General features: G+C 60.1%; 4 protein-coding genes across 4 annotated transcripts; 1 reads left to right on the top strand and 3 right to left on the bottom strand.

The window, feature by feature from the left end:
• Positions 1–2,066: 2,066 nt before the first annotated feature.
• Positions 2,067–5,581, bottom strand: BJ171DRAFT_502755 (uncharacterized protein). Its single transcript, XM_053110793.1, has 4 exons — positions 5,168–5,581; positions 4,610–5,077; positions 3,781–4,481; positions 2,067–3,647 (listed from the first exon to the last, which is right to left on the bottom strand). Exons 1-4 carry the CDS (start codon positions 5,534–5,536, stop codon positions 2,231–2,233), a joined length of 2,955 nt encoding a protein of 984 aa, XP_052967116.1. The 5' UTR covers positions 5,537–5,581; the 3' UTR covers positions 2,067–2,230.
• Positions 5,582–5,748: 167 nt separating this feature from the next.
• On the bottom strand, positions 5,749–8,061 carry BJ171DRAFT_502754 (uncharacterized protein). The gene is made up of 7 exons (XM_053110792.1): positions 7,695–8,061; positions 7,417–7,473; positions 7,150–7,271; positions 6,923–6,974; positions 6,719–6,834; positions 6,574–6,609; positions 5,749–6,457 (listed from the first exon to the last, which is right to left on the bottom strand). The coding sequence occupies exons 1-7, from the start codon at positions 7,933–7,935 to the stop codon at positions 6,035–6,037; spliced, it is 1,047 nt and encodes a 348-aa protein (XP_052967115.1). The 5' UTR covers positions 7,936–8,061; the 3' UTR covers positions 5,749–6,034.
• A 192-nt stretch (positions 8,062–8,253) lies between these two features.
• Positions 8,254–10,325, bottom strand: BJ171DRAFT_82156 (uncharacterized protein). The gene is made up of 4 exons (XM_053115907.1): positions 9,548–10,325; positions 9,331–9,449; positions 8,816–9,167; positions 8,254–8,694 (listed from the first exon to the last, which is right to left on the bottom strand). The coding sequence occupies exons 1-4, from the start codon at positions 10,080–10,082 to the stop codon at positions 8,351–8,353; spliced, it is 1,350 nt and encodes a 449-aa protein (XP_052967114.1). The 5' UTR covers positions 10,083–10,325; the 3' UTR covers positions 8,254–8,350.
• Positions 10,326–11,010: 685 nt separating this feature from the next.
• Positions 11,011–13,264, top strand: BJ171DRAFT_598626 (uncharacterized protein; the record flags this gene model as incomplete). Its single annotated transcript, XM_053114852.1, has 5 exons — positions 11,011–11,434; positions 11,595–12,069; positions 12,335–12,630; positions 12,817–12,933; positions 13,105–13,264. The coding sequence occupies exons 1-5, from the start codon at positions 11,037–11,039 to the stop codon at positions 13,262–13,264; spliced, it is 1,446 nt and encodes a 481-aa protein (XP_052967113.1). The 5' UTR covers positions 11,011–11,036.
• Between the last annotated feature and the right edge of the window lie 161 nt (positions 13,265–13,425).

The following is a 13,425-nucleotide window of genomic DNA, read 5'->3' as shown; positions in this document are numbered from 1 at the left end:
CTGGTGCCAGCACTGCTCGATCAGGGCCCATACATCGTCGGGGATGCTGTCCAGACGCCTTGGCCGGCCTCCTTTGCAGACCTGGCGCTCGATCGCATGGGGCCTCATGGGTCTGCCATCCTTGGCCAGCCAACCTGTCCTGCCGCCATTCAGGGTCCGGTAGAGGACGACGGCAAAGGCGTAGACGTCAGCTTTCGTCGTGGCCTCGGACGAGTCCTCGTCATCCAGCATCTCGGGTGCCCGGTACTCGACAAAGCTGTCGTCGTCGGCAGCAGCGGCTGACCAGATGTGGTGAGCGGCAAGGTTGGCAACAACGGCACGCAGGGAGTCGTCGAGGAGGATGCTCTCCAGGTCCAGGTTCCCATGGACAATGCCGTTCTTGTGGAGATAGGCCATCCCAGCAGCCACCTGGTTCATCAACCTGAGCCTCTCGCCGAGGGTGGGAGAGTTGGCAGGGTTCGAGACGTGCTCGCGGAGGGTGCCGTTTGGCATGAGTTGAGTGACAATGAAGAGCTCCTCGGCAGTATCGCAGGCGCCATAGAGCGGGAGGATGTTTGGATGGGTGAGTCCGTGCCAGATGCCGAGTCTGCGCCGAAACATGGACATCTCGGATATGTCGTAGCTGAGGAGCAACAGCTTGGCAGCAACATCGAATCCAACATACGAGGCGATGTGGGTCTCTGCATACTCCTCGCGGACGATGGGGTGGGGCGAGCGGTTGGTGATGGCCGAGCGTGGGATGCGCCAGCACTCCTTGACGATCGAGCGGGCGACTGCAGACTGCGACTGGAGCATCTGGAGGAGCGGAGCGACGATGCTGTTGAGCAGTGCCCTGGGAGTCGACTCGTCATCGGCAAGTCTGACCAGGGCATCGGCTGCTTGACAGAGCTGCCAGTCCGGCATGTCGGTAGCAATGTCCACCTCGCCAAGTGCCGAAAGATCGTCGGCCTGGAGCTGTTGGGCAATCTGGGCGATGTGAGCCTGGGTCTGGGCGGTGTCGGCATCAATGGCTTGGCGGAGATGGGGCTCGGCCAGGATGCCATCACAGTTGACGGAGAGAGCAAGAACGTCGCTTGAGGCAATCGAAGAAAGCTCTGTGATGAGCTGCTGGACCATACGAAGCCATATGTGGCATTTGACGAGCCTCTCGACTCTGGTGCGGGTCTGGAGGTCAGTGGTGAGCTGGAGTGCCCGGGTGAGCAGCAAATGGAGGCGACCAACAGACTCGGCAAAGTCAGAGCTGTCGATCCGAGGCTGGGCGAGGGCATGAAGGACGTTATGCAAGGCACTGGCAAAGAGTATCCAGGAGTGGTGGTTCTCTTGGATCTTGTCAAGGACGGAGAACAGAGTAGCAGCAACCTGGAGCACATCCGCGAGGGGTGCGGCAGCGACAGACGACAGGAGGGACAAGGTGTCGGCCGAGATGCGAGAAAGATCTGGTGCTGTCATGGAAGTGATGGCTGCGATGGCGGTGCAGTGCTGGAAGAAGGGCGAGGTGTCGGCGGGAGTACTTATACTCGCGAGCAAGCAAGGTGTCGGCGGCGCTGGAGAGCGGCGGCCGCGCTGGACTCCAAAGCGGGGCGAGCCCGAGCACTGCATGAATCCTAACGGAGGGCGTCGGAATCCCGGAGTGGGTGGTGTGGGGATCAGCGGTGTTGGCGAGATTGGTGCGTGGGAATATGAGCACTGGTCATGCCGCTCGCGATCGGATTCATGCAGCGACAGACATGGCGGAAGGTGGAGATTGCGCCAGGTGGTGGGAGATGACGAGATCCGCCAGATGACGGGACTGTTAAATGATACTATGAGACGATGGGGCATGTCGGGCTGTGGGAGATGGTAAAGACCGCCGAGTGGGATCGAGAAGCGAACGGATTGCCACGCCAGTGATCGGATGAGCAAGTCCCGCAAGACTCTGGTGCATGTGCTACTGGACAGCCACTGCAAGTCCATTCAGTGTCGATCACGGCGGCGATATTCCACTCCTTCGCAGAGCATCTGCATCATTGCCCACACGCCACGCAGCATGGTCGTGATTGCCGATGTGGAAGCTGTCGGCACCATCGTTGGGTCACAAGCAAGTGTATATTGAATGGCCATACCCTCAGTCCACGCCGGGCCACTGGCTGCTCTGCTGAAATATATAGAGGTCATCGCATTGCGCTTCCATTCATCGGTGCAGTGTCCAGCGATTTTCAGTGTTGTCATATCTTCGGCGCCCAGTCGAAACTCACACCACCACGACATCGACATCATCCCCAGCAGCAGCTATCTCGAGCTTCAGTTTGTCAATGATCGAGCAGCTTCCGCCAAGCTCGTTCACGTATCCCATCTCGGCGACCCTTTCGAAGAAGCTGGATACCGCCGGACCGACGTCTTGGTCAAGCTCCTTGTCGTAAATGTTGCCCCGTCCATGCTGACTGAGGTGCTTGAGCACGGCTTGGTGGAACTCTGGATGCTTGTCAGGAGTAGAGAGCAGTTCGTCACGCTCGGGTTGGGACAGGGCGTGGAAACAGCGAGTAATGGTCTTGCTGAGGTTGTTGGAGATGCTGTTGGGGGCCTGGTCCTGGCCGTTCACTTGGATGACCCGTTGGGGCAGGCCGGCGGGGTCCTGGCATCGGTAAACCTCTCGGAAGTGTGCTGCGCGGTTCTTGCGCAACAGGGCCGACATCTTGTCCAGCGAGCCCCGGTAGCCTGCAGGCAGGAACCGGTATCCACATGCGCAACGGATCACTGAGGGGCCGTAGGGAGTGGCGAAGGGGATGTGGGAGTGGTCCTGGTCGGCGACCGCATTCTCGGGAACGAACATCTCGTGCAGGGTATCGAGGGCATCGCGCTCGGTGACGATCTCGGGGCGCTCGAAAGCGTGAACAATCGAGGTGTATCTGCTTCGCAGATCCGTTAAAGTGCCGGTGATCGAGTTGTGTGCCTTGATTTCGATCAGGCGGCGGAGCAGAACGGTTGTGGCCGCGGGGAAGGGGAGCTGGTCCGCGGGAAGACCAATGCACCGGAGCATCGTCCGGATCTGCTCGACCTCGTAGTTGGGAAGTGTCGAGTCGGCCAGGTTCACGAGCAGTCGGCCGGTGCCCTCGATCGGCGCCGAGTAGCGGTAGCGGTAGAGCTTTCTCTTGACCTGATCTGCAGTGGTCTCCCACGAGGAACGCAGCACCGAGCGCATGTAGTTGTCGATCAGCAGCAGCATGATGCGGCGGTGGGCAATGATCTTGCCGTTGGCCCATTCCTGGGGGTAGTGGATCTTCTTGGCAAGATCAAAGAGTACAACAAAGCCGCTCATCGGGTAGCGGTAGCCGAACGCCTGGTAGCCGGTCTTGACGCAGTCGTCAAACATCCACTCGATGGCCTCGGGGAACGGGACGTACTTGCCACTCTCCTGAAAGTTGTGCTTTGTGTGGTAGGTGTGCACCAGCATGTTCAGGGCCCACTCGAACATTCGGCGACGGACAGCGTTGTCAGACTGCTGGTCGTCGGCGCCGGCTTGCAGCCATCCCTTGGAGCCGAGGGCATGGTACAGGATCGAGATGAACAGGGGCACGACGGTGCCGACCTTGAGGCCGTTGGTGAGGCCGACAGACAGGCAGTTCTTCCAGATGACGGCAGTGTTGTTATTGTGCATGCGGATCAGGGGGCTGGAGGTCAAAGGGAGACGAATGAGCTCGAGTTTCAAGGTGCACCAGAAGCAATCGCTTTCGGAGGTCCATTTCCCTATCCACTTGCATATGCAACTCCATGTCCATCTCCACCTCTGTCTCCATCACTTACATGCTAACCGTGGCGTTCTCACGCACAGTTGTGGTTCCGTGGCTTTGCAGGCAGTACGAGGCACAGCGGATGCATGCCATCTGGCTCGACAGCACATCGTTGTGCTCACGATTGCCCACCGCGAACGGGAAGTCGAGGCAAAAGTCGTTTGTGTTGAGCTCGACGTGCTCGGCGGCAACCTGGGTCAGCGTAATGGACATGATGGCGTCCTCGTCGAAGCAGATGGGGCACTCGGCGCGGAAGGCTCCCTCGGTGTCGGCCTTGTCGAGGGATGCGCTGATTTCCAGGAGACTGCTCTGGGCAGACTCTGACACCTTCTCGGCCCGCATCGCGCGGTTGGAGAGTCGGCCAAGCACCTGCGATGAGAAGCCGAGGCGCTCGATCTCGGCAAGCTCACCGAGAACGATCTGGACGGACCGGACCTTCTCGCGCAAAAGTCCATTCTCGGCGCGGCTCTGACGGACGTTCTCTCGGTAGGTGGCCTCGTTCTCGAGGTTGCCGCGGGCGATGCGCTTCTTCAGGTCGACGACGTACTCCTGGTCGTAGCTGCCGGATGCGAGCAACTCTTGCAGCTCCTGGACCATCTTGCCGACGCCAGCCTCGTCGGTCAGTCTCACATCGGGCACTGTGACTTGGTTGCGGTTGATCAGGTCGCGGAGCTTGGGGATGCATCCGCGGGTCTTGCAGGTGAGAAGAAGACTCTGTGGGAACATGCCATAGTGTGCGAGGGGGTGAGCATTCATGTGGCGAGTGCAAGTGAGAGCAAGTGAGTGCAGGTGAGTGCAAGTGAGTGCAAGTGAGAGCAGGTGAGTGCAGGTGAGTGCCTCACCTTGCGCGCCTCATCGTTGTCAAAGATCATGCTCCAGTCGGCCGAATCCAGGGTTTTCTGCGCGAGCAGAGCCTCGAGATTGATGCTCAGGCCGGGAGTCAGGGTGATCACTCCTTGGGGCTTCTTGGCCGTGACGGGGATGAGATGGTTCTTGAGGGTTTCCATGGCGATGACAGGGAGCTCGGACCATGTGGTGGTTGGGGTGATTGCGATCGACTCCTTTAAGGTCGAAAAGCATCCCTTGGACTGGAAAAGATAGGCCGATTGGTCCGCCTGGAAATTGGTGTAGTCGACGTACAAGAAGAGGCTGTGGTCGCAAACGGCAAAGAGGGGCAGGCCGACACTGACGTTGGCGTTGGCGGGGCGACTGTTGTTGTAGCTGGGGCTCCCGCCGACCATGATGATGACGATAGGGATGTGTGTGATCGACTCGGATTCGATGAGCTGGGCAAACAGCTGCACGCTGGACTGTATACCAGACAAGAGATGGGGGTCAGTAGCGGCTCACGCTGGATCCTGCACTGCGCTGACCTGCATGCGGTGGGGAATGGGGCTTACGCTGGAAATCTCGCCGTCGGTGATCAGGACCCAGGCGCCAGAGTCCTGGATGACCTTGCGGACCCGCTCGTTCTGCAGGAGTGTAGCGGGCTCGGTGCCTCCCGAGGCCGATAGGAAAGTTGCAGTGTCGACCACGGTTCCGGCGCTATGGGACCACGGCACCACGCTCAGCCGCCGCTCCTTGGTCGACAAGGCCAAGGAGATTTTCTTTTCGATCTCGAGGATCTTTCCAGAAGTCGAGCCCGAGACATCGATGGCGTGGGTGAGCTTGGTCATGACAAAAGGCACCGGAGGGCGGTTGCTCTTGGCCTCGGTGTTGCCCGTGAGATCAACAAACCAGGCAGGGCGGGAGCGTTCGGAAGCAAGCATGGCGGCGAAGGTTAATGTGTCTCTGTTGAGGAAGCAACCAGATCTGGTGCGATGGGACGCCGAGAGCAGTGCGTGCCGGAAGCAGAATATATAGGGCCAGGGGTCGTCGAGGGGCAAAGCGGTGGTCAAGCTGGCAGGCCTGGCCGCATGACACGAGCCCGCTGGTCATTCGGGCGTGGGCACTTGGCCACCCGACGGCCATGCTCCGCCGTTCATGTTTGTTGCTGTGGCTTGTGCTTGGCCTCTGGCTCTTGTTTTGGCTTTCTGCAGGAAAAAAGCAGGCCAGTGTCTATTTCAACTGAACATGTGGTTGCAAGAGGTGCGCTCGACAGAGGCTCGATGGATTGTATTCGCGCTGGCACAAATAATTCGATAGCAAGAGGCCAAAAATACACAATGAAAGACTCGGGTGCGCCCCGTCAACTTGGTCATTTGCTCAGCAGCAATCGAGCAGCCCAAGCTTGAACAGCAAGATGGAGGGGGGGGGCTTTTGGAGTGCTATGAACGGGCTGGCGGCTCCTGTGAGTCGGGCCGGGCCGGTTCTGACGCTGACTGTGTGTCTGTCTGGGACGCAGAGCCAGCAGCGTCTGTGTTGGTGTCGGGTGCAGGCGCCCCTGCTTGTGAGGTCGAGGGTACCGGCGGAATGCTGTCAGCCGGAGGCGGCGGAACGGAGGTTTCGTGGGTCGTCGACGTGCTCTGCGCTGTGCTCTGGTTTCTGCGAGCCATGCTCTCGGTGCTCCGGGCTCCTCGCCGCAGGGTGCGGCTTGGTGCGATGGAGTCGGCGGTGTGTGGGGTCTCGCTGTAGCCGGGCGGACGAGGCTGATAGACAGGCAGATCCTCATCATCCTGCGGATCCCACGGCGAGCGCGAGTGCAGTTCAAGATCAATGTCTTCGAGGCTCTGGGGGTTCAGGTGCAGGTACTGCCGGGCAAGGAGGACGGGATGAGCTGTAGGTTCGCGGGTGCCGGCGGCAAGTCGACGATATCAACTCGACTGTCGGCGGTCGATGCTGTAGAAAGGCACCCAACTGCACTTACCATTGTGTACGAATAGATGACGAGCGAGAAGTAAATCTGCACAAGACAAGACAAACAGGTCAGCAGCCATTGCCCTCAGGGTTTGGGGATAGATCGGGGCAGTTCTGGCGAACTGCAGTGCCGACGCATTCGATTGCATATTCACCTTGCAAACTTGGATGGCAAACATCAGAATGAGGAGGATAAGGGGGGTGGCTGAGGCGCTGTCGGTGCTGGGGATCTGGCCAGCCGCTGTCAACGAATAGGCTATGAGACCATAGACTGCCAAAAGAATGACAGGGTTGTAAGTAAGGTCTGCAACGAAACCGACCAAGCGCAGACAGCAGACGGGTTTGGATGCACCACTAACCATCATAGATGAATGACCAGATGGTCACGACGGTCATGATGGACTTTCGTTGCTGGATTCGGCAATGGCCAAGCGCAGGAACGAGGCAAGGGCGGAGAGTGAGCTTATCGAGAATACTGCATCATGAGACTGAGTCGACGATGCCCGAGGGCTCCCAACCACGGCAAGCTCGGGCTGGACCGAAGCCAAAGCCGAGGCCGATGCAGTTGTGGACAGAGGAAACTCACTGCCGAGAGACCAACGAGCACAGAGACAAGGGCCACGAAGTTGAGCAAGATCATGCTGCAGTCGACCAGAGAGTAGATGTTCTGTAGAAGCTGCTGGGGGTCTCGAACGCTCGAGTCGAGCTCTGTTGAACAGCCCACCAAGCCCAATCGAACATCGGTTAGCTGGGCGCAGCATAGATATGCGAGCACAGATCCGCGAGCACAGATCCGCGAGCACAGATCCGTCAACAGGCTCTTCGGCGAGAATGCGGCAGGCAGACTACATACGCAGGAAGCTGACGACGATGTAGAGGTAGGTCAGGACATATAGGCCCGACCGCAAGTCTGGCGGAGCAGGAGAACGCACAACGTCAGCAAGGCTGGTACGGAGACGAAGTGAGCATCGGCGTCTCGATGATGCCGGCTGACGAATCGACAAGCGACGGAGATTTGACAACGATGCTTCGGACCATCAGAGTGCAGGACTCGCTATCTCGGAGCAGCGCAGTCTCTTGCGAGCGCCCCCTGTCCCAGCAGCCCTCGATTCAGGCCAAAATAGCACCTACTTGACGAAGGAACAAAGCGCTCGTTTATGCACGACCGAGGTAGTTGCTTGAGCAACCGGTTGGGCAACGAGCTCCAGAACCGGCTTCGGGCCGGTGGCGAGGCGAGGCTCTCTGGGTCTGGGCGAGGCAGATCGGCCGAGCTGATGCGGCTGACATACGAAGGCGGACGAGAGGGCAGCCGGTCCATGACAGGGCCAACGGCCGCAGACTCGTTGGAGGCTGGCGCTGGAGGCGGGTTCATGATGTGGGGAGGTATGGCGTGAGCGGGTTCGAGCCTGTGGAAAAGACCGGAGGGACCGGGGATCGTCAGCGACAGGGGCAGCAGGGCGTAGATATATCCGCTGGACAGCAAGCCCGGCTCTTGGGGGGTGCTGGCAACGAACCTGCGTCTGGATGATGATGGCACAAGAGCGACTGGCGTGGGGTCGGGACAGAAAACATGCAGCCACGAAATCGCAGGCGGCCGCGGATGGCTGCGCAGAGCGCCGTGCGACGGGCGCGCTGGGTCGGCGCGGGTGCGTCGCACGGCGCCGCTGGCTGGCGCTCTTGTGCTGTGGCTGCCGTTGTTTGTGTGGGCTCTATTGAATCCAACATCACCAACATCACCAGCAGCACTCGCAAGCAGCGTCACAGAGTCACTCGGCCTGATTGTGGGGTCACCGCCCCCACTCTGCACCGCATGATGAGGTGGCATGACGCGGGACCATGAGGGCGATTCGTCTTGGCGATGGCACCAGCGGGTCATGGCTGGCGCATGGGGGGAACCGGCATTCGCCAACGCCGCCAGCACAGACGGGGCAAAGAGAGCGCAGCCCCTGGCGAGGCCTCTGCGCTCTGGTGCGATTTTGTCGGCCCGGTAGCGATTCGGGTTGCAAGCAGGCCAGATGGGATGAGTGCCAAGGCGACGTTTTGGGACAGAGGGGTGCCAGCAGAGACAGCGCAGCCGGACAGGGCTCACCTGGCTGCTCCAGCAAGCCCACGCCAAAGCGAGAAAGTGAGCCTGGAGGACCCCGCACAGACCAATACCCACAGCGTCAGTGCAAGGGTGATAACACTCGCGGACATGACTCCCCGTGTCGGCGGGCTCGCGGTTCCTCGATCTGCCTTCTCGCCAGACTCACCCGGATCATCACGATGACAAGAAGCAGGACGATCTCGCTCTCGAGCAGCGGGCTGTGTCCGAGCTGCCACCGGCGGATCTGCTGCGCGACAGCCTCGACGGCGTAGAGCGTGAATGCGAGATGGAAGGCTGTCATGCAAACAACGGAGCTCAGCCAGGGAAAGGTTCCAGCAGACGCTTGTCCTTGTAAGCACATCAGCTCGTATCGGAGGAGGTTGAATGCTTGCAATCGAGGGAGGGCGGAGTATGCTTGCAATCGAAGGAGGGTGGGATATGCTCGCAATCGACCCGTGCTCTTCGTTACCTGACGTGAGCGACAGAAGGATGCATGCCGCAAGAAGGAGCCCGGGCGTCTGCAGCAGAACACAGCGAGCTCAGCTTGGCATGAGATGGTGCAGCATGGATCGACAGAGCGCCATGATTCGTGTCCAGCGGATGCCGTGCTCGCAGATCCGACCATACCGAGCCGTGCGTTTGCGACTATAGCCGCACCACAGTCCTCTCTGCTGGTCTTACCCTCGCCTGAGTCGACATGATGTTCATAGCTGCTGCTGTTTCGGCCAGCAGCACAGCGCCTTCGAGCCAGTTCATGGCATCCCACTCGGTCAGCGGCTTGGCAATGCACAATGCGAGCGCTGGGTCAAAGTGGCAGGGTTATCCAAAGTCGCAGACTCGACCCACAGGCAGGCACTTGGTGGTTTCTCCGTCACCGCATCGGCCAGACCGGTCGTACCAGCAAGATCAATCATCCCGAGTCCGGTGCAAACCGACTCGATCCTCGGCGTGGCGGCGACGGCCTCGTTCATGTCGCAGCCGTCGTCATGGATGCTCAAGCGAGTTGGCTCGGACGGACTTGGCACCGGCTCCATCGGTCCCAGAGAAGTCATCCGCAACGGAATCTTGCGATATTTGCTTGAGATTTGCGATAGCCGTGTCTGAGGCGGCGGTGGGAAGTCGAGGAGCTCGATCCGGTCGCTCCGGGCACGGCCCTGATCCAGAAACGATATTCGGGACCTCGGAGCAGCTGCAATAGGAGCTACTAGCTCGCAGTCTTCGATTTCGATCAGCAGACCAACGCTCTCTTCGACGATCGGGACGTCGAAGCAGGTGTCGGGCGACGCAGTTCGTTCGCGATTCTCGCTTCCGCCGGCTGGGTCTGCAAGTTCGAGCATGGATGAGAGCGATCTAGTGCCATGCGAGTGTACGCTGCTGGCAGCTGAGAGCCTCTCGGTTGTTTGAACTGACATCGTCGATTCGACAATCGACATTCGTGCGAGGATGAGAAAGGCTTGCAGATGGTGGTGGTTTCTGGTGGTGTGCGCCTTGATCTGGGGTCGGCTCGCTGCGGCTAATGGCCAAGGACGGCTTTCCTCTTGCTCGCCGATCAGTCACATTCGACCCTCGTTCGCTCCCTGAGCAACCCGTTTGTCCATCGGGGCTCAGCGGGTGTGGCTGCACGATCGCTGAGGAGGGGGACAGTCTCGCTTGCTTCGAGTTTCCGGCCACCCGATCGTCGATATTCGTCGGTCCATTGGAGAGCGGAGCGGGCGGACGTTGGCTCTTCGGATGGGCGACGTCGCATGGCCAGCCCGCGGGCAGCACGGAGGAGCGAGCGGGGGTCAAGCGAAGATCAGGCGAGGATCGAGCAAAGTGAACTGGCCAGGGTCTGGCATGTCGGTGCTATTGGGAGCGGGTCGTGGGAACAGGGTCCACAGCAAGCCGATCCCTGCGATGGCCAGGATGCCCGCTGTCCTCTCAGAGAAAAGACCCTCTGCCAAACAGCCCTGCGTCGCCCCAACGTGGACGGCGGGCCGAGCCTCTCATTGATGTCGACATCCCCGCACCGATCCCTTTCTTCTGAGCCCTGCCATGCACGGACCGCCCATGCACAGAGAGACAGTTGCATGCAGTTCCATCCGATCGCAGATGCGGCACTGCCCCCCCCCAGCAGGCCTCGGCTCGACCCGCATCAGCCCACCTCACGTCATCGCGCTTGGAGCCGTCGCAGACATGGCCTCCATTTGAATGGCCGCGCACGATCGCAGGAGGGCTGTCTCCAGGCGAAACAGAGAGTGGAGCAATGTGTCCAGCCAGGTTGGACCGCCCGTGGCGCAGCACATACCCTCACATGACCTGGATGTGCAGCTTCCGCGTGCTGCCTCAAACACGCCCGTTCTCCCAGGAGCGCAGGTTCGGCTTGGGAATCCGCAGAATCAGCAGCGATGGCGTCCAAGTCGGCATTCACCCTCAAAAAATCGACGGTGACCTTGAGGCAGCCGGAGAAGCGCTCGCGAGTCTTCCTCGATGACGACGACGATGACAACAATGACGACGGCCGCAGCAGCAACAGCACGCATGCCAGCGCCAAGGCAAGTGCCAATGCCAAAGCAAGTGCCAGTGCCAAGATCCCGTCCGCACCTTTGGCATCGCCGGCCGTTGGGCATCCAAACAAACGACCAAAGCCCTCTGGTGGCGATCAGGCATCCGTGAGCGACAGCTCGGATGTCCCGACCGAGAGCGAGCGGGCGGTGATCGACAAGGTGGCGGCATTCATCGCCAAGAACGGCGAGGAGATGGAGGCGTTCATGCTCGAGCAGAATCCAGACAATCCGCTGTTCAAGTAAGCATAAGGACCGGTCGTGAGCAGACGGGGTACCATCCATCCTCACGCGGCCAGCCCAAGATCCCCGAGCTGTCCGCTGGCCGCTGCGTCCCCATGTCTGGGAGGTGTGTTCATTGGCGCTGTCTGGCTGTTGTCTGATGGATCGCCGAACCCATAGCTTCCTCAAGCCCGAGAGCAAATCAGCCGCCACACGATACTATCGATCCAAGCTGCGGGAGCTCGGAGGCCAGGCCAGCCTCAAGCAGACCCAGCAGCGACCTGCCCAGGCCTCGTCGCCCGTGTCCTCCAGAGCGTCCGCTACATCATCCGATGCCGCCACGGCCTCCCAACCACCAAGCGACTCCTCCTCTGGCGCGGCTGACAAGCGACGCAGCCGCTGGGGGACTGGGCCGTCTGGCCACTCGGATGCTGGTCCTCACTCCAGCGTCGGTTCGTCGCCAGCTCTGCCGGCTCCGCCGCGTGCGAACCGGCCCGCCAACCCGCCGCGCCCATCGCCAGACATGCAAAAAGACGGACCAAAGTACTCCAAGACCTCGAAGGAGCGACTTCCGGGCATGATCTACGTTGGACACGGCAACTGGGCCTTTCCCGAGGACGAAATCCTCACCAGAGATGGCACCTTTGAGCATAAGGTAGGCGCAGGCGGCTCTCGCTTGACTGGCTGAACCGCAGCGAACTGTGTGGAATGAGCCTTGCCTGTCTCGGAGGAAGACCTGCTGCCGAATTCGCAGGACAGAGCCTGTGGGCTGCGGGGCGAGAGAAGCAGCGCTGCGGTGCAAATGCATCTGTTTGAGCTGCTGTGTAGATGTGCATTTTCGATATCCATAAGCCACTCGGCAAGCGATGTAACCGCGGCGCTTTGCCGCCGTCTCCTCTATCACGCCGCCCCTCTCACAGAAACGACTGCAGGAGATGCAAGAGACCGAGGACGCTGCCCGGAGTCTCACAGACGCGGCCGAGCGATCGAATGGCCATCATCTGCAGGACTTTATTCCCAAGGAAGTGCTCGATCGGTTCCAGCGAGAGGTCCAAGCTGCTCGACAGGGCAAGAGCAAGAAGGACATTGTGTACGAAGACTACGAGAGTGCCAAGCTGAATGAGTCCAACTTGGGCTTCAAGATGCTCCAGAAGCAAGGATGGTCCGGTGCTGGTCTGGGCAAGAACGAAGAGGGCATCACGGCGCCGATCAACCAGTAAGTGGCCCCATGGCATCATCACCCTCAACAACATCGGTAGTGTCGGCCATAGCGTCGAAACGCTGTCCGCCCATCTGTGTTTTTGGCAGTCTCGACTGCATCCGAGGCAGAGCGGCAGCCCCGCCGGGATTGCTACGACGATACTGACCAAGACCTCGTCGTCTCTGCCCCCACACGCCACAGAACCAAGGTCGGGCCTAGCAACAGCGGCGTTGGATCCACCGCGGATGTGGACGTATCCGCTGCCGATGACGAGTTTGCGCTCTACCGCAAGCGCATGATGCTGGCGTACAAATACAGGTATTTGACAGATGCCGTCCTTCTGCTTCGCGAAGCAAGTGGAGCACCAGGGCTCCTGCGACGTCGCCGCGGCATCACCATGCCGTCATGACTGTCGTATTCATGAGCGGCCGCGCGTGGCAACTGGCAGCACTTGTCGCTCTTGAGCAGCGTGCTCTGGGCTTCACAAAGCCGCTATCGCGGAGGTCTCCGACCTGTTGATGCGAGAAACGAACAGCTGCTTGGTGGTCTGGACGGCGGGGACGTTGACGTGGTGATCGTACTGGATATCATCAGCGGTGCTGCCAATGGTGGTATCTGCGACGACGATGCCCTGCGACGACGATACTGACTGCTGCCTGTGAAGGCCAAACCCGCTGAATAACCCCCGACGCCCGTACTGAGGACCGGGCTGTGCTCGCCCAAGAACAAAAGAAAGCTGACGTTGCGGATCAGCGTCGCCCGGCCGTGGTAAGTTTGAGCTGCAAGATGTGCGATGTCGCCTTCGCGGTC

This window comes from Polychytrium aggregatum (genome assembly GCF_025602895.1).
Source record: "Polychytrium aggregatum strain JEL109 chromosome Unknown BJ171scaffold_16, whole genome shotgun sequence".
Classification (NCBI taxonomy): Eukaryota; Fungi; Chytridiomycota; class Chytridiomycetes; order Polychytriales; genus Polychytrium; species Polychytrium aggregatum.
The sequence above is the reverse complement of the archived record's forward strand: the minus strand, read 5'-3'. Positions and strand labels throughout refer to the sequence as shown.

Excerpts from the sequence above, each read along its gene's own strand:
- BJ171DRAFT_502754 (XM_053110792.1), bottom strand. The coding sequence starts at position 7,935 with ATGAACCCGCCTCCAGCGCCAGCCTCCAACGAGTCTGCGGCCGTTGGC. Across the intron at positions 6,835-6,922 it reads CTGGTCATTCATCTATGATG|TCTATGGTCTCATAGCCTAT; the intron begins GTTAGTGGTGCA and ends TTCTTTTGGCAG. Across the intron at positions 6,610-6,718 it reads TTGCCATCCAAGTTTGCAAG|ATTTACTTCTCGCTCGTCAT; the intron begins GTGAATATGCAA and ends TGTCTTGTGCAG.
- BJ171DRAFT_82156 (XM_053115907.1), bottom strand. The coding sequence starts at position 10,082 with ATGTCGATTGTCGAATCGACGATGTCAGTTCAAACAACCGAGAGGCTC. Across the intron at positions 9,168-9,330 it reads TCATGTCGACTCAGGCGAGG|ACGCCCGGGCTCCTTCTTGC; the intron begins GTAAGACCAGCA and ends GTTCTGCTGCAG. Across the intron at positions 8,695-8,815 it reads TTGTCATCGTGATGATCCGG|GCTCACTTTCTCGCTTTGGC; the intron begins GTGAGTCTGGCG and ends GGGGTCCTCCAG.
- BJ171DRAFT_502755 (XM_053110793.1), bottom strand. The coding sequence starts at position 5,536 with ATGCTTGCTTCCGAACGCTCCCGCCCTGCCTGGTTTGTTGATCTCACG. Across the intron at positions 5,078-5,167 it reads CCGACGGCGAGATTTCCAGC|TCCAGCGTGCAGCTGTTTGC; the intron begins GTAAGCCCCATT and ends TCTGGTATACAG. Across the intron at positions 3,648-3,780 it reads GAGAACGCCACGGTTAGCAT|CCCCCTGATCCGCATGCACA; the intron begins GTAAGTGATGGA and ends TTTGACCTCCAG.